At 39.1% G+C, this 19,820-nt stretch overlaps 1 protein-coding gene across 11 annotated transcripts in view; it reads right to left on the bottom strand.

Annotated features, from left to right (window-relative positions):
• Abi1 (abl-interactor 1) overlaps positions 1–19,820 on the bottom strand; it is an 81,086-nt gene that overhangs the window by 28,114 nt on the left and 33,152 nt on the right. For all 11 annotated transcript variants that reach the window (XM_039096101.2, XM_006254356.5, XM_006254359.4 and 8 more), the window contains exon 3: positions 832–1,008. In XM_039096101.2, coding sequence (XP_038952029.1) covers positions 832–1,008 — 177 coding nt within the window. The remainder of the gene's footprint in view (positions 1–831; positions 1,009–19,820) is intronic.

Raw genomic sequence — 19,820 nt, forward strand, 5'->3', positions numbered from 1 at the left:
CATAATACATAGGCACACAAATATTTAAAAATAAAAGGACAAATTATATACAATTTATTTTCTAAAACCAATCATAATCTATGATCTAAATGCCTTACTTACTAAATGGCTTTTTCAAGTTGTGTTTTTATTTGTTTGGGCGTTTGTTGTTGTTGTTGTTTGTTGTTGTTGTTGTTGTTGTTGTTGTTTATGATACAAGCAACACGGCATTATGTGTGGACAAGGAGATCAAGGGAAAACTTTCAGGAGTCTATTTTCTCCTTCCACCATGTAGGTTCTAAGACTAGAACTCAGGTCAAAAGGATTGGAGGCAAGTACCTTTTCCCTGCTAAGCCATTTTGGCAGGCCAACTGTTTTAGGTTTTTCTGAATAATGCTGATTCCATGGATAAAATTCTGTTCCAAGCTTAGTCAGACATGTAACTCATTAAATGAATACTCTATAGGGCTGGAGAGATGGCTCAGCAGTTAAGAGCACTTGTTGCTCTTGCAGAGGGTACAGGCTCACCTCCGAGATCCACATAATGACTTACAACTACCCATAACTCATTTCCAAAGGCTCTAGAAGATGCAACACCCTCTTCAGACTCCTAAGGGCACCAGACATGCACTTAGTACACACACACACACACACACACACACACACACACACACACACACACACACACATATAGGCAAACACTCATACACTTGTATCTTTAAAAATACATAAATATTCTATAAAAATTATACTAGTTGCTAGCTAAAGGGAATCTATCTAATAAGAAGCTACTACCACCAATTTCTATCCAAAATTCAAAGTGATTCATATTAAGTAATACAAAATGCTTACCTTAACTCCATGGCCCACATCATCCAGAACTGTGTAGTCAATAGGTTTCCGAATATACCTGACAGGACGCTCCATATTTGCAGGTGCGATTATTTTATGAGTTCTTGATGTATTCTTATTTGTTGTCAAAATACCAATCTCTCTTCGAGCCACTTTTTCTTTATGAATATCCACAGTCTATATTTTAAATTTAAATAAAGCAAGAAAATATTATTTGGTATAGTAAATAATGTATATGCTGTCCATATGCATTGGACCATAGGATTGTATCTCGTACCTATTTTCCAATGAGTATGTGTTCAGTAAACTGATTTCCTTAAGACTCAAACTAGTTAATACTTAATACATTTTCTAAAGCAACCATTAAAGGAAAGAAGAGCTGTTTCCTAGAAACCTGGAATGTGTGGAAGGAGAGGAGGCCTGCTTGGTCACTTTTACTTTATTAGGAGATATAAAACACAACAACAACAACAAAATCAGTGGCTATAGTGCATTGAGATCAGTGCTGTGCTGACATTCAGATTGTTTGAATTACTATAAATGTGCACAGTTCAAGTAGATTGAGAACATTTCACTCAAACGCTTCACAGATTGACAGACTTTAAAAAGAAAAAGAAGAGTATAAGAGGCAAATATTGAAATTACTGAAGGCAGAAAGAGTTGCACATGGCAGACACCACTAAAGAGAAAACTTGTAAGTGCAAAGGGTACAGCTTTCATCAAGCCTCTTACATCTCTGTCTGTTTAGCTTGCCCAGTAAGAGCCTATGAAATTGTTTTTAAAATACAGCATTTGGGGCTAAAGAGATGGTTCAGTGGCTAACAGCAGGGAAGGCCATGGTGTTAGGGAAAGCACACTTAGGACAGAGTCAGAGAGAAGAAAAGGAAAGCTACCGTTCACAGTAATTCAGAAAAGCTTGCAGACTTTTGAAGCATTGTCTGAGCTATGAGAGACCTTTGTGTTGCTCATTGAGAGAGCTGCTCCAGCATTTAGCAATATAAGATGCTTGTGAGTAGAGAAGATTAAAGGGTATTAGTACTTCAGCTAACACCTGTGGTTGGTCAGGTGGTTCTATTGGAGTAGTCAATACTAGTCTCTGCAAAAAAGTCATCAAGACCACTAAAACTAGAAGAAGGACATCCAAGGTTCTATAGAGCCACGCTGCTAGCATGTAAAACGACTAAAGGTCCTGCTAAGCTGTGAGGTTGCCTCCTGACATATGGCTGACCTCTAAGCCAACTCAAGCTGCTTGCTTTTCCCCCTTTGCTTCTCCATTCTCCTCTAGGCAGCATCCGAGATTTACAGCTTGCTCACCCCAGGATTTCTCCTTTAAACACTAATTGTCCTCAAGCTTACCCCCCAAAAATAGACAGCTCAAAATACTGAAAGGGCTGAGGTTCCACATTATATAGTTTGGTTGGCAGAGTGCTTGCCTACCATGTACATACATTCAAGAAAGTGGAGACAGGAACATGAGAAGTTCAAAGCCCTCCTTGACTACGTGAGGAACCAGACCAGCCTGGGCTACATGACACCCAATTCTCAACAAACAAATAAAAATAAAACCTAAGTCCTTAACCTATAACTGAGCAACAAAGGAGGCATAAAGGGTCTCTGTACGCTTAATTAAAATGTTCTTTTTCCTCTTGCACCTAACCATTCCAAACAATAGGTAGATCTTAAATACTGAAATGTAATACACTGATTTTCTGACAATGAAAGAAGTCAACAACCCTGGCACCTATGAGAGAAAAGTATCTCAGAAAGTTAAATTAAAAAAGGAGAGATAGGGGCTGGGGATTTAGCTCAGTGGTAGAGCGCTTACCTAGGAAGCGCAAGGCCCTGGGTTCGGTCCCTAGCTCCGGAAAAAAAAAAAAAAGGAAAAAAAAAAAAAGGAGAGATAATGATGATGCCTTTGAGATCACACTGGAGCTTTCTTCCCAAAAGAAAATCCTCTGGTACAATTACCCACAAACAGTGCAAATCTTCAGGCAGGACCTGTGCAAGTCCTCACAGAGAGCTCTGATGACCATATTCCTTAACCTCATACAGTGGCCTCTTGGGAACAAAGTTATCCAGGTATCTGTTCTATCCCCATTCCTACATCTATCATTCAATCACTCCAAAGGACAAATGAATGCCATCTGGCTAGTGACACAGATAAAACAGAACAGATTGTACTGCCCACCTTCAGGTACACTCTCCAAAAAAAGGTACTAATTACATGAACTGAAGTGAGAAGCCTACAGCTAATCTGGATGGCATACTAGAGAAACTGTCATCATGTGCTCCCCGAGTTCAGTAGTTGGTGTGAGGGCAATGGGAATTCTAAACAATGTGTTGTTTAGGAAGCACCAACTATAAAGGAATATGCAAGCCAGAGTACTTCTCATGTTGAAATCAAGTAAGAGCAAGGAATGTTGTGACTTTATATAATCAGAGGCAGTCATAAGAGACCTTCAAGTGTATAAGGAAGGATTCACTCTTAAGGGAGTAGAGGGATCCCACAGGAAAACTAATAAGTTAATTAGATTATGTTCTGAGGCAATTATTCCTACGCTGAGCCAAGTCATCCAATTAGATCTGCAATTTGTCCCTGACTAGCTAAAGCAATCAATGACAACCACCTTGGCCCTAGAGCCATCTGTGTCAGTTCAACTCAGTGGTTTAGATTGTTATAGATGACAGAAAGCAATTCCTTCTGCAAGACAAGGCCATATGTGCACAATGTATCCTGCAACAGCTACATTCATGCCTTAGGCCAAGTAAAAACTCAATACAAGAACTGAGAAGCCACCTGGCTCTCTAATTTAGTCAGCTATCTGGGTCTTAATTCCTGGGCAGGGTAAAGGAGCTCAGCACTCTATAGGAAATAACCTCAATTTAATGTCTTCCTTCTGAGTCAAAGAAAAAAGATCTGTGGTTTCTCTGTCACAGTTATCAGGGACCACCGAGTTGTGCAATCATGGAAACTTTTACCAGAAGCCAAGAAGGTATACAGCACAGGTAGATAGAAGATGCACTCAGATCTACTTAGATCTGTGTGCTTTTACCCATCTTGTGAAGACAGGCACTGACTCTTTGCTCTGTATTTTCTTGTTAAAGCACAGTTGTACTGGAAATAGTCCTCGGGTCTAGAAATCATATTTCTAGGAAGGCTTGTTTATCATCCAGTATAATAAAGATGTCATCTCTCTTCAGGGCAAAGGTCAAGGCAAATGCAGAGCTCAATTCACATTCTAACAGTCTGTGTTCCCTAACATAGAGATAACACCCTTGTAACAAACTAACCTTAAAAACACTGAAGATGAAGGTCAGTGAGATGGCTCAGCTGCTAACTGTTTTTCTGCCAAGCCCTCAGACAACCTGACTTTAGACTTCCATGGAGCTGAGGGCACAAATGCTAACATTCTGCTGTCTCAGGAGTGAAGAAGTTCTGTGTCTTTGACCTTAAGTTCTGTGTCTTCTATCAACACTATGAAAACTGTAGAGGTCTATCTTGTTAGTGGGGGTTTTTTTTGTTTGTTTTAATAGTTTTTTTGGCACCCCTCCCCCAGAAGAGAGAGACCCGCAGAGATGGCTCAATTGTTGCTCTTACAGAGAGCTCCTGTTACCCACGTCACACAGCTCACTACTGCCTATAATTCCAGCTCCTGGTACCCACATCACACAGCTCACCACTGCCTATAATTCCAGCTCCAGAGACTCTAATACCCTACTCTGGACTCTGGACACAAATGAGTCGTGCATAGAGAGAGCATACATACATAATACATACACAAAATGCAAACAAAATATTTAAAAGATAGTTTTGTGATGGAAATGACTCATACCCTGACAATGTTCCCTCAGTAATTTTGAGAACTATCTAACACAGTTTCTGTTGTTATAAAATGTAGACGTATACTCTTAGAATGCCTCTAACTTCCTTTCCTTTTTCCCTCTTTTCCAGACAGAGTTTCTGTGTGTAGTCTTGGCTGTCCCAGAACTCACTCTATAAACCAGGCTGACCTTGAACTCAGGAGATCTGCCTGCCTCTGCCTTCCAAATGATGGGACTTAATAATGTGTGCACCATCACTGCCTGGCTCTAAACTGGCTTTTTTTGTGGTGTTAAAGATAGAACCCCTATCCTCATAAATGCTGGGTAAGTGAAGGTCCAGTACCATTTAGCTAAGCACTAATTTTAGTTACATTCTATTGTCATTGGAATTAAGTTCAGGAATCTGTAACTCCACACAGCAGAAGCATGGATAATCTGTTCGGCCATGAGAGGGACTACTTACCTTCACTGACTCCTACCTCTCCTACATATTCACTCCATCTCCTTTGCAAAGTGAGCTTAGAGTACTGATCTGAGATGTGTTCTCTGTAACACATCCACATTTATACCTAAAGTGCTATGCACATCACAAACATGTTTTCCCTGTTCCTCTAGTGATGCCTCAAAATAAATGACACAAACACGTAAGTCTTCTCCAGCCTATTTTTTGAGTTTACTTCACTTCTCTATTGAATTATATATATACTCTTTACTTCATATTTGTCATTGCTCAATCTTGTTACATTTACTTTTATATACCAGAAATCTGCTTCCTTCTATTTCCAACCCTTCAATCCTAAATCACTACATGTCTCTCACATCAGCTGCTACATTAGTCTTCTAGTTGGTCCATGGGTATGACATCTGGCCCAGTCTAGTCTTTAAAACATAAGCATAAGAATTTTATCTACCCCCCACCAAAAGTAACCACCCAGAAAGAAAACAAGCTGAAAACTTCATGTCTCAGTTTCTTAGCTCTATTAATAGAACATCCCACATAGCTCTAGTCTTAAAGGGAAAAATTAGTTCAAAAGGGCTAAACTGCTTTTCCTGTTTCCACAGTTTGCTTCTGAAAGTCAGCTTTTGTGCATTCTCCTGTCTGCTATACACTGTACAAGTATTCTAGATATTATTTTAAATTACTTGAAAAATTCTCTTTTTTAAAGTTCTACCCCTCTCTACTACCATAATTCTAAATCACAAGAATCCAAATCACATCTGTCCAGCAACTCACATCTGGTCCTAGGAGAAAAGGACCCAAAACAATTTCAATACTGGCTCTCTTACTTCATTGTTATAAAATGTTATGCAGTTTATAGACCATTAAGTCCATTCTGATGGGGCCGAAAATGGAGTTAAGTAGTGGTGGCAGTGTGTGCAAGGCCTTTGATTCAGTATCTGAGGCGTACATGTGTGCACATCTGTCCATTCTGATTAGTGAGTATAATCTATAGCATTGCTTTGTAATCTGTCCAGATGTGGTGTCCTGAGCACTTTAATCCCAGGACACAGGAGACAGAGGCAAGTGAACCTCTATAAGTTTGAGGCCACCAGTCAACAGAGTACCAGACCAACCAGGGCTACATAATGAGACTATTTCAATAACCTCCCCCCAAAACATGTATCAAATATAAATCTCATTTACCAAACTAATCTATCTCTTCTACATCCCAAGATTAAGATAAAGTTATTTCCTGCTGGGCATGATCTACATGATGAAAGCATGTCTCACAAGAATAAGTAAATAGTTAGTGAACAAGTAAACAGAGCATTTTAAAGATATAAGGTTTAAACATACCACATTACATATTGTAAAGTAATGGAAACCATGTTTAAACCTCAGTTTTGCCTCTAGCAACTTTAAAGAGCTTCCTAGAGCAACTTTAATAAGCATTAAGGTTTTGTCTGGTTGAAAATGCAATGAGTATAAGGTAAGCAAGTACTAACAGCTACAATTAATTTTTAAAAGATAATGCAGCGGGCTTTGGAGAAATGGCTCTCTGGAGACAGGCTTGATTCCTAGCATCCGCACTCTGACCCCCTCTTCTGGCCTTCATAGGCACCAAACACAAACATGATACACAGACATATATGCAGGCAAAACACTCATACATATAAAATTTTAAATAAAAAATAATGTTCTACTCAAAAAAAAATTGTTAGAATGCCCTGACATAAACCTAAACCTCTTTCCTTTATGCTTTACTTATAGTGATAGGGGGGGGGGGGGGATTGAAAGCAGCTAAATAAAGATTTCAAAAGAGAAATTTAAAGATCATGTGACCTTCAAAGCCAGGTACAACACAATCTTAATTTACTTACACACTGACAAATTTATCTTTCATTGACCTGCCTTCAAACCAATGTAAAAGTGATGACAAATCTTCCTAAGTTAACCTACAAGTTGGATGCATTAGAATAAAAATCCCAAGTTTTTCATGGTTCAAGACATATATGAAAGAGTACAAAGGGGGAAAGACATGGTTTTAAAATTATTTGTGGAACTATAGAGTTGGCTCAGCAGGTAGGAGCACTGCTGCTCTTTAGAGGACCCAAGTGCAGTTAGTTCCCTGCACCCATGTTGGGTGGCTCATACCCATCTATAGTACCTACACGTATGCACAGAGACATATATGTACACACCTACACATGATAAAAACATAAAAATAAATCTTCAAAAAACCTCGCTGAGATTCATTATGAAGTCTTACTAAGACAGTATTGTTGCCATACAAAATTAAGTAAATGGAACAATACAAAACTCAGAAACAAACTTAGACTTAAAAGCAAACTTGTTTTCTTAGAGTTATGGTATAGTGGGGGAAATGTATTACTCAAATGAAACACTAGTTTACCACATGAAAGAGAAGCTAAGAATGTATCTCTACATCATTACACAAGAAAAACTCTAAGTCCATAAACACAAATACAAAGAAAGGCTTGCTTATACTTCTTATCATTACACATTGACAACAGAAATGCAGGAACAGATAAATCTCAGAGAAGACAATGCCGAAATCTTTAAAATGTGTGTGGATGTGTAGGTGTGGGTGTGCACCTGTGCATGTGCACAGCATCACACAGCCAGTCCCATGTGTGGAGGTCAGAGAACAACTTTGAAAGGTTGGTTCTCCCCGGGCATGTGGTGAATGCCTTTAGAGAAGCAGATGAATCTGAGTTCCGGGAGAGCCAGGACAACAGAGAGTGAAACGCTGAAACAAAACAATAATGAGAAGGTAGTTCTCTCCTTCCACCATGTTGTCCCCAGGACCCAAACAGGTCATCAGGCAAAAGCTACTTTATCTGCTGATCCGTCCCACTGGGCCCAATGATGAGTTTTTAAAATGCAAGCCATACCAGATACATAGCTTCCCAAAATGAAGTATTAAGCAGTAATGGCTTAGGAATATAGGTCTAGCCAGTTTCCTTCAAGACTATGATTTCCATGAAGGGACAGACACATATAGGCACCAGTTCTGCACCTATAGGTCCTATAGGTCCTAACCTCCACAAGGATTACATATCGAATATCCTGAATATCAGATATTTATACTATGATTCATAACAGTGGAAAAATTATAGCTACAAAGTAACAACAAAATAATGTTATGGTTGGGGGTCATCACAGCATGAGAAACTGTATTAAAGAATTACAGCATTACGGAAGCTGAGAACTGCTGGGCTAGGGGATGATGAGCAAGCTGGTCAGGCATGGAGAGGAGCACTCAGAAGAAACTGTTGGTCACGTTCTGTCTGTGGTTTAGCTGATGAATTAATATAGTTCTACTATAATTATAGCTAGCATCAGTCATCAGGAGGTATCAAGAAAAGTTTAAAGTACTTCAACTGCAGGTATATGACACAAAACAAGGACTAGAATGGTTAACATTCTAAAGCAACATGTAGGGACAGCTCAATGGCAGAACACTAGTATGAGTCAGGTGGTTAATCCCAGAACCACATTAAAAATCTTTCTGGAGGAGCATCAAAACATTCCACAAAAGAAATCTCATCTCAGTGGCCACTGAGGAGAAGCACAGTGTGCTCAGAGTAAAGGCAAGCAGAAGAGCAGACAGAGTAGGCTGAGTTCTGGTCTTACAACACTGTGGAAGCTAGGTCACACTTCACAATTTCATGGTTTTATTTTTTTGTAAATGGTACACAAAGGCTACACATAAACAGTACTGTATTAAATTTTTTGATACATGTGTAAACTGAATGTTTAAATCAAGCTAAATGTTTATTTCTTTAAACATTTATTATTTCTTTATGGTAAAAAACTTTTTTTTTCTTTTCTTTTTTTCGAAGCTGGGGACCGAACCCAGGGCCTTGCGCTTGCTAGGCAAGTGCTCTACCACTGAGCTAAATCCCCAACCCCGGTGAAAAACTTTAAAATCATTTCTAACTTTCCTTTTTTTTCTTTCTTACCTAGACTCATGAAATAAGATATCCAGTCACTTCACTATTTCAGTAACGAATCCATCCACTAATTCATACTCCCCATCTCTCTCCCTTCACACATGTGCAGGTCTCTTTATGCAGCCCAGGCCCTGAACTTGTCACCCAAGTGCCACCACGCCAAACAATTTTTTTTCTCAAATTTCTTCATTATTACTATTATTTGTATGTGTCTGTGCATACAGCAGCATGCAAACAGCCTCCTGTTTTCACAGGTCAGCTGGCTGGCTATCCAACCCAGCAGCTCCTGGGTCCTGTCCTTAGGGGCAGGGTTAGAAACAGGCCATGCTGGCTTTTTATGTGGGTACCTGGATCTGAACACTGGTACTACTGCTTGTGTAAATTTCTTTCCCTCTGAGCCACACTAATTTATAAAGTCAGCCTCTAATGAATATAAATGTATTAGAAATTAGATAAATCAGTGTGTAAGTAAATGTTTTCAAAGAAAGACTAAAATATCTCCAAACCAATTCTATTGGAGGAAAACAATATTTTCCATGACAGATGCGAAAGGCTAGGTATAGTGATATACACACTTGTATAAAAGCAAGATTCTGAGTTCTAGGTCATCCTTAGCTAGATTATAAATGTGGGGCTAGCCTGAGCTATAAGAGGCAAAAAAAAAAAATCAAACTCAAAGATACAAACGATTTATAAGCAAGCTGAAAACAAAACTATCTGTTGATAAAAACCATAGCTGATGGGAGCATGGTAAAGTCTAAAACAAGGGCTGTTGGGTCTCTGTGAGTTCAAAGCCAATGCAGTCTACAAAAGGATTCCAGGCCAGGGATACACAGGGAGACCCTGTCTTTAAAACCATATCAACAAAAACTGCTCTAGCACCCAAGAGAATAAAATACAGTTTATTCTGGAACCATGGCCAGACTGTGATTCAGAACCATGAGTGACCATGGCCCAGGACAAATTCAGGTTAGCCTAATACATACATAATGTGAACACATAATTCCCATAAAATAACATCCTCATAAGATTTTATTGTTACATAACAAAAGAATGTAAGAAACGAAAGCACTTCTCAAATACACTGCATACTAAAATATCAAGTAGGTTAATTACATACAGCAAGGTAGGAAATCTCTATTACAGAATAATCTTAGAACTTTCTTAGCCTTTTGGTTGGTGAAAGCTGGTGGCCCATTAGTATACTACAAAATAATTTACTAGTAATCACAAGGATGGTTACTAGATAAAACATAGAGGAAGGTTCTACCAGGCACCTGGCTTTGTAAATCTTAAACATGGCCATGGCTTTGCTATTTTTCTGGAAACTTCTATTCCTAATATTCTATGATATTTGACTGTATGGGCTGGAAAGATGAAGTGGTCTTCCTAAAGACCAACTTCAATTCCAGGTACCCATATCATATCAAAGGCAACTGCCTCTAACCCCAACTCCACCCTTTTCTGACTCTGAACGCACCCACACTCATCTGCACAAACTCACACCAATACATATAATTTAAAAAATAAATCTTAAAAAAGTGTTATGTAAAATTAGCACAAAGAAATATATTGTTTTAAATGTGTTCCCCTTCCTGTTCTTGTCATTTTGGTGGGAAGAGGAGGAACACATGTGCTTCTTTTAAAACTCTTCCAGAAAAAGGGGGGTGGGTGGGGGAGGGGGAGCCTGTCCCAATGCAACAGAAAGAAGCAGACAGAAAGAGCCATGCCACAGCAATACTATTTGATCTGTCCTTACTTTCTATAGTGCATTTATCAGGAAGCTTACCAAACTTCATAACTGCCCCTAGAGAGAGAGCATTATAGGTTTCAAGCAGAGACTCTTACATATAAATAAAGGCACAATATATATATTTGTCTTTTGAAAGCAACTAAGAAATGAAAATCTAAATCCTTCTGCCCTGAATAGCAAACAGAGATGGGCAGAAAAGGGGTAAGAGTCCTGAGACAAGCCAGACAGAGAAAGCCTTCAGCAAAGAAAAAGACAACCCTTGTTTGTTCTTGTTTATTTGGACCAGACTCTGGAAATGGCGGTATGCCCAAATTTCTGTTACAGAGCTCTGTTCAATACGCCAGAAACAAGGTCCCAATCAAATCTGAAATTAACTTGATTCAGAATGACCTATATATACACGCTACAAAATAGATTTCTTATAAAAATATGAACTTCAAAATCAGACTCCATGGAAACACACATAATATGAACCACTTAATTCAGAATTATTGTTAAGTAACTCGGCACGATGGCTCATGTCTATAACAACAACACGGAGCAATGGGCAGAAGGATCCCCAGTCCCAGGCCAGTCTGAGTTACAAGACTTGAAAGGAGAAATGAGGGGAGAGGCAGCTCAGGAGGGAAGGCAGCTTGCTTGCTTGCTTGCTAGGCAAATCTGAAATCAGTTAAGTGGAACCCATGTGTGCTGGCTAGTTCTATGTTCAACTTGCCATAAACTACAGTCGGTTTGAGAGGACGGAACCTCAATTGAGAAAATGCTGTATGGCATTTTCTTTCTCCCCCCCCCACCCCCCACGGAGCTGAGGACCGAACCCAGGGCCTAGCAAGCGCTCTACCGATGAGCTAAATCCCCAACCCCTTGTATGGCATTTTCTTAATTAGTGCGAATAAGCAGTCCCTCACCAAGGCCTCTGCATCAGCTCCTACCTCAAGGTTCCCGCCCTGTTTGAGTTCCTGTCCTGACTTCCTTCAATGATAGAATATGATGCAGAAGTGCAGCCCAAATAAACTCTTCCCTCCCCAACTTGCTTTTGGTCACAGTGTTTCATCACAGCAACAGTAACCCTACCTAAGACACCATGTAAATGTAGGCATAAACCAACTCCAACACTGTCTCTAACCTCCACACAAACATCATGCCATGCCACCCTACTCCAATAGTAATAAATTTTAGTAAACAGAAATAGAGCTGTCTAAGGAAAATGACCAATGGGAGAAGAAAGAGGAAAGAAAGAGGAAAGGAAAGTACTTGGGGAATATGCTCAACACTAGTATGTACATGTACAAAAGTTAAGAAACAAATTAATGAAAGGCTAGAAGGGCAGATGGCTCAGTAGGTAAAGGTCTTGCCATTAAGCTAATGACCTGAATTCAATTCCTGCAATAACAGGGTGAAAGATGAGAGCCAATTCCAGTAGATTCCTCTGATCACACAAGTGGGAACACAAGTGCATACACAGACAGACAGACACAAACAAATACACACAAAAAATAGGTAAATGTTTTTATTTAGAAAAAAATCAAGAATATGAACAATATAACAAAAGGACACACAGAGAGACAGATACGAACATAGACAAACACAAAAGAAAAAGAAAAACAAGAATTTTAACAATATAGCCAAACAAAGCTCTGTTTAGGCATGTTAATTTCCAATTCTTTAAATTCTTTTAAAAAAAAAAATTACCAGATTCCCTAAGGATTGAGGGGACCTAAAGCAAATTAGAAAACAAAATCTGAAAAAAAAAAAACTTTACAAGGAATAAAGGTACTTCTTGTTTATTACTATAAACAAGAAACTTTCATGCAGAATAAAAACTAATCAATAAAATAACTTTAAAAAAACAGCTATGGAAACTTACAAAGGAGAAAAAACATAATAGACATAACCAGAAAGTAAAACTGAGCAAAGTTTCCTAAAAAGAATGGTATATTTAGAAAAGATAGCACCAGGGTTGGAGATTTAGCTCAGTGGTAGAGCGCCTGTCTAGTAAGCGCAAGGCCCTGGGTTCGGTTCCAGCTACGAAAAAAAGAAGAAAGAAAAAAAGAAAAGAAAAGATAGCACCACAGAAGAAATTAAAATATCATATACATATATTCAGAAATATACTAGCCTCATCTCCAGGTGGAAACAGCCATCACATGACAGCACAGTATCCTCTTAGAAGACAGTTAAGTAATCTCTGGAAGATCTCACACACTAAATAAAATATATTCAAGAAGTTGACTGAAAGAATACAAATTAAAGGCAGAACATTTAGAACCACCTAGATGATGGAGCATGTCTGTAATCCCTGCAGAAACAAGGAGAATCTTGGGTTCTAGACCAAACTTGGCCCTGCACTCAGAGACTTCACTGAGACTGTGGTATGAACTGGTCAGACAAAGCATTGCCTTTAGAAGTTAGAAGAGGGCTGTGGGTGAGCTAAGGTAATAAGTGCTTATCTGCCATGTGTAAGGCCTGAAGGCCTTCAGTTTGAACTCTAGCACTGCCCCTACCAGAGAGAGAGAGAGAGAGAGAGAGAGAGAGAGAGACACTGTCTGTCTAGGATAGTACAAGTAATAACAGATTCTAAGGTGAAATTTGTTTGGTTAACATAATGCCATTTTTTAAAAATATTTTCTAATTATTTCTTGAGAATTTCATGTATGCATACAACATGTTTCTGATGGTTTTTTTCATAATGCCATTTTTAATAGTATATAATCTTAAATTACCTAGCCTCTGCATATGCAATGGGGCTAGGTGCTGTTTGTTTTCTTATTTGACTATTTGTATTTTGAGACAGGGTCTTCCTATGCAGCCCTGGCTAACCTGGAACTCAAGAGATCCTCCTGCCTCAGGCTCCTGAGAGCTGGAATGAAAGGTGTTTGCCACCACACCAAGCTTTATAATGAGACTGTTGTAAATTAATTCATAGCTTTTCATCTGTGTAAATTACCTTGGCATTTTTATGTACTAGATAGAAGCACTCTAGAAAGCAAGACTAGGGATACAATGAGTGTAACATTTTATAATTTGGGGGAGGGATTTGTGGAATGAAGTCTAATGATAGTAGCTATATTAACTCCCCCCTCCCCCCCCACACACACACTGATTCAAATTAAACAGTCCGAAAAAGAGAAAATTTTAAAAGAAGGTTGTAATGGCACATACAATGTAATCCTAGCACTGGAAGGGGAGGCAGGATGACTACAATGAACTTGAGGTCATCCTGAGCTACAGACCAAGTTCTAGGCCAGCCTGAGTGCACGGTGAGATTCTGCCTCAAAAAATAACATAGCACCACAGAAAGAAGCAAGGAAGAACACAGGAGAGAAGGAAGGGCTGAGGGATAAGGAAAAAGGAAAGAGAGGAGCTAGGAGGGGGAACAGGAAAAGACAGGAGGATTAAGGAGAAGGGGGAGAAAAAGGAGGAGATAAGGGATGGAGAAAAGGGGCAAGGAGGAGGGTAGGTGAAGGAGCAGCAGGAAGAGAAGGAAGAAAGTCTACTGAATCTGTATAGTAGCACATGCCTACTCAGGCAGACAGAATGAAGCAGAAGTGGCAAGATCTAGGGGCAGCCACAGCCAGGCAGGGAAATCCTCTCTGAAAAGTCAAAGACTGGAGCTGCAGCTCAGTGACAGAAAACTTTAGCATAGCAGACCTAAAGAATGGGTTCAATTCCATCCCCACCATGGCTTTAAAAAAGACACATGAATGGGATAGAGAGATGGCTCAGTGGTTTAGAGCACTGACTGCTCTTCCAGGGATCCTGAGTTCCATTCCCAGCAACCACATGGTGGCTCACAACCATCTGTAATGGGATCTGATGCCCTCTTCTGGTGAGTCTGAGGACAGTGACAGTGTACTCACATATAATAAATAAATAATTCATTAAAAAAAAAAAAAAAAAGACACATGGTCCAAGAATCTAGTCATGTGAGATTTCTGAGTGCTTTTGAAAAACCTCCAAGAAACCAAGAAAAGAGCCTTGTAACTTCAGTTTCTTCAAAAACATGGAGTTGTTCTTGGATTAATGTTTCATACCACTCCCAGAAGAGTGAATTTACTTCAGATTATTATTCATTGTGTTACCTATTGTTGCTTGTTGTTTTACCACACGCAGCTGTATCCTTGTATCCTTTAATCCTGGGGCTACTCTTAACCCTCAGGTACAAACTGTCTGATGCACTGAATAAAGTTGGTTAGTGCATGAGACTTCGGTCCACATCATATGTTGGATCCATTTTCCCAGGTCCCACCACCTCTAGAGTGGTAAAACTGAGGTTTAAAGAGAAGAGGGGCAGTAATGAAATTTCCTCAGAGTTATGAAATGGGGAACAGAAAAGTCATGAAAATCCTTTCAGCCCTAAAAGCAACAATAAAAGCCATGTGTTCAGGTCCAAATAGAGTTTCTATGCTATACACCTTTAGTATTCCTGAAAACTGCACAATGATGAGGAAGGCAATGGTTATACTGGGTCCAAGCAGAGTGTTAACTGAACAATCTGAGCAGTGCTGATCTCAACAGGAAACACAGTACTCTAATGGTGAATGGTTCAAGGACTACATAAGCTGATCAAAAGAGATGCCTGTCCCACAATTAACCTTAACCAAGTTTGGCTTAAAAGGCCTGAAGGAAACAAATCTAACCTCTACACTTCTGTTACAGAAAGAAAATATTCAGTCAAACATTCATAAGTGTGACTTAAGTGTTCTCTGCATTTGTCTTGCAAGTGTAATGTGCCATTTGATTAAAAAAAAGTTGAGGGGCTGGAGAGATGGCTCAGCGGTTAAGAGCACCCGACTGCTCTTCCAGAGGTCATGAGTTCAATTCCCAGCAACCACCTGGTGGCTCACAACCATCTGTAAAGAGATCTGATGCCCTCTTCTGGTGTATCTGAAGACAGCTACAGTGTACTTATATATAATAAATAAATAAATCTTTAAAAAAAAAAAAAAAGTTGAGAAGCACATTTTCATCAAACCATAAGAGGATGTGTATTTGCCAAGTACTGTTCTAACTACTCAGATCACACTGATATGTCACTAAAAACCTAACAAAAATGTAATTGTGATATTACATTTATTTGCTTCTTAGGTCCAGTGACTAGAAGGTATGTATATTAAGTATATATGTGGGGATTTCTAAAACGTTGAGGGTTCTTAAGTAAATACATCTCATCTCATATTTAGTGAACTATGACTATATTTATCTGCCAATCTTTAAATTTTCATCTTTGTCATTTACCATATTTATAAATAAGACTAGAAAAATATCTCCCATACATAACTAATGTACATTTAAATAAGTGAAATTTAAACTTATGAGCACAAATGGCACCATTATCTCATTTAGAACTGATGGCATAGCCTTACAACACTGTTTCACTTGAAATTAGCTACTGGATTTGAGGAAAAAAGAACACTTTCTTTTTAAAGTGTTCATTTATAGAATAAAGTGTTTCATTTATAGAAAGGCTTTCCTTCTCTTCTTCCTTGGTTATACAGCAATTCTGTACTCTAACAAATTATACTTGCTATTAATTAGTAAAACTGGTACCACGTTTGTTCGATGTTTTAGAAGATAAGTGTTTATGCCTGGTATTTATGATGCAGTATGAAAGTTACTGCACTATATATCTGATCTCAAACAGCCTTTCCAGTGGCAAAACTAGGTCCCTGGATAATTAATTTTCTTTAATCTGTTCGTAAGTTTAACATTTTGTCCTTACTGTTTTTACACCTTAAGGTTATTTAGTACAATTTACAAAGTGAACTTCCAAAACAGAACTGAGGCCCTCAATGACAGCAACGCCTACAGTACACATGTACTCAGGGCACAATCAAAGCAAGCACTCCTAGGGGCCTTGCCCACTTTACTTCCCATCGGCCAGTATTTAACACAGCTGACACCAGAACGTCAGAATCAGCAAAGGTGTCACTTTGTTGTGTTTCCAACCAACCTTAACAACTGTACATAATGCCAAGTACTGACTTATACCATGTCTGTTAATGAGATTTGCTTTTTAAATTTTATTGTGTAATTTCTTTATTTTATTTATTTTTTTTTTAAAGACAGAGTCTCATTGTGTAGTCCTGGCTGCCCTGGAGCTCCTTGTGTAGAGCAGGCTGGTCTTGAACTCAAACCTCCTGTTTCTATCTGATCTCCTGAGATTAAAGGTATATGCCATCACACCCAACCATATTTATTAATTTTTTTTAAAATGTAAAGGACAAGAGAGGACAAGAGGGGAGAGACAAGAAGAAGAAGGAGGAAAGAAGAAGAAGGAAGAGAAGGGAGGGAAAGGGAAAGAGGAAGGGGAAGGGGGAGGAAAGTGGAGGGAGGAGGGAAGAGGAGAGGAAAGACAGAAATCTAAAAAGACAGGGAAAGGGATAGGACCAAACAGGACCCATGTCCAAGGCTGGCCTGTATTACAGAGTGAGACCCTTTCTCAATTTAAAAAACATCAAACATGAACCAGCAACTTCTTTTTCTTTTGAGACAGGGTCTCTCTATGTAGCCCTGACCATCCTGGAACTCACTAGGCTGGCCTTGATCAGAGATCTTCTTGCCTATGCTTCCCAAGTGCAAGGCTCAAAAGTGTAAGACAACATGCCAGCCAGCATCTTTTTGTAAATTTACATTTCAACAACAGGCGGGTAAACAGTTTTACAGCTGCAATGAAGAGGCCTGTGAGGCAGAAAGATGATTAGAGTGGTATTAGAGTAGGCCAAATGAAACCTCAGGAACCCTTTATAAGTGACTAGTAGGCCAAAAGGGTCAGCACTGATCGAGCCACAGTGTGACTCAGCTGGCTACTGCTAAAAAGAGGAAGGATAATCTCAACACTAGGAAGGCTGAGTCAGGAGGACCACTTTGAGTTCAAGACCAGGATGGGTTTGGGTTTCCTACCTTGCATCAGGGCAGCTAATGTCTCAAAGAAAGACTCTGCATCAAACCATCAAACAAACCATCAGAGATGGAAGGCAGAAGGGAGATGGGGAGCGGGGTGGGGCCCACACAGAAGGCCACTAGAAGTTGAAAAGGGGCAAGGCAAGAGATTCTGCCCTAGAACATCCAAAAGGATGCAACCCAACCCATGTGGTTTGCTATAGCCCAGGAAAAAGCATGGCAGATCTCTGAGCTCCAAAACTGTGATCATAGCAAGCTGTGTTCAAACACTAAGTTCATTTATTTGTTCTAACAACTAAAACCTCATGCTTAAGAGATCATGGAAGCAATTACACCAAGAAAGAAAGGATAGTGTGTTTTCAATGAAATCTTCAGGTTGAGAAGCTGTAAATATTCTGGGAACACTGCAGACAGCAATGAGTGCACTCTTGACTCATGCCATCCAAGAATGACAGACCAGCTTTATAGTGCTCTCAAAGATGAGATCTCAAAGATAAGATGATGGTTTTTAAACAAAACAGAGAACACACAAGAAAACGTTTAGCCACAAGCCAAAGTAAGCATGCATATGTAATACATGCATACTCAAATATATTCACTCCGGTTGTTTGTATGTTTGTTTTCAATACAGAAGAACAAACCCAGGGCCTTAAATGTTAGACAAACCATCTCTTATTGAACTACAACCCTAGCTATAATGCTCCGACCCCTTATATTTCTAAATTCTGAGAACAGATCTAGGTAACTTACTTAGGTTAGCCCAGAACTCATTCTGTAGTCCAGGACGGTATTCAATAATGCAAAACCAATATAGTTCATCTTACTAGATTTTTTTTTTTTTTGATTCTTTTTTTTCGGAGCTGGGGACCGAACCCAGAGCCTTGCGCTTCCTAGGTAAGCGCTCTACCACTGAGCTAAATCCCCAGCCCCCATCTTACTAGATTTAAAACAGAAACAAAACCATGTTCCCTTTCACAGATGCATAAAAAGTAACAAAATCTATGATCTTGTTCCACAAACTGAAACTGTACAGTAAAAAACAATGACAATTTCTTATAAACAGACATCTACCATGTAAACTATTCATTTCACACAAATGTATCTGCCCTAAAGAAAGAAAAGCAGGAGCAATGAGAATGTTAAAGCACATAATGGCACTTGCTACCAAGCCTGACACCTGACCACACCCAAGGACCCACAAGGCTGGAGGGAACCATTCCTGATAGCAAGCCTCTGACCTCCAGACTGGGACACATATGGACCCACGTGCAAATAAATAAATAAAAACATAATTTTTAAAAATTAAAAAAAGCATTTGACTATGGAAGGATATGTATATAAACATTTGTATAAGTTTAATACATAATTGGCAAAATTATGAAAACAACCTATTTTCAACAACAGATACACAAACGCTTAACAATGGAAACCACTCAGCAATAAAAAGCAGTTACTCTTTTATGGAACAATATGGGCAAATCTCAAGTAAAATACGTTATGTGAAAAAGCTGAACCAGAATGAAGGGGTTAAGGGATAGGTGCATGACAGCATTCACAGAAATTCCACAAAATATAAACTACTCTATAATGGCAAAAAGCCTGAGAATAGGGAAAGGGAAGGGAAGGTTTAAAAAAGCACAAGTTCCTTTCTTTATGTTTATGATCTCTTGGGAATGTGTGAAAATCTGCAAGATACTATTATAAGCTTAAATTATATGTAATTTATTTTACCTCAACAAAAGTCAACAGTCTGGCATGGTGGGACATATGGTCATCCCAGCTACTCAGAGGCTAAACCACAACAATGATGAGCTTAAGGCCAGCACAGACAAGTTACCAAGGCTAACTCAAAATAAAGCTTAAGAAGAAACAGAGGAGCCAGGTTTGATTCCCAGGAATTGAAGACAGCTCATAGCCATCTGTAACTCCACTCCTGGGGAATCCAATGCCCTCTTTTAACTTCCATGGGCACCAGGAACTCATGTGGTACAGAGTCGTATTTGTCTATATAGTCACAATACTTGTTACCACTGTATTAGAGTACATTACTTCTATTTTTTAGAACATTTTTAAATTATTTTTTTAATCTTAT

Source organism: Rattus norvegicus, chromosome 17, assembly GCF_036323735.1.
Source record: "Rattus norvegicus strain BN/NHsdMcwi chromosome 17, GRCr8, whole genome shotgun sequence".
NCBI lineage: Eukaryota > Metazoa > Chordata > Mammalia > Rodentia > Muridae > Rattus > Rattus norvegicus.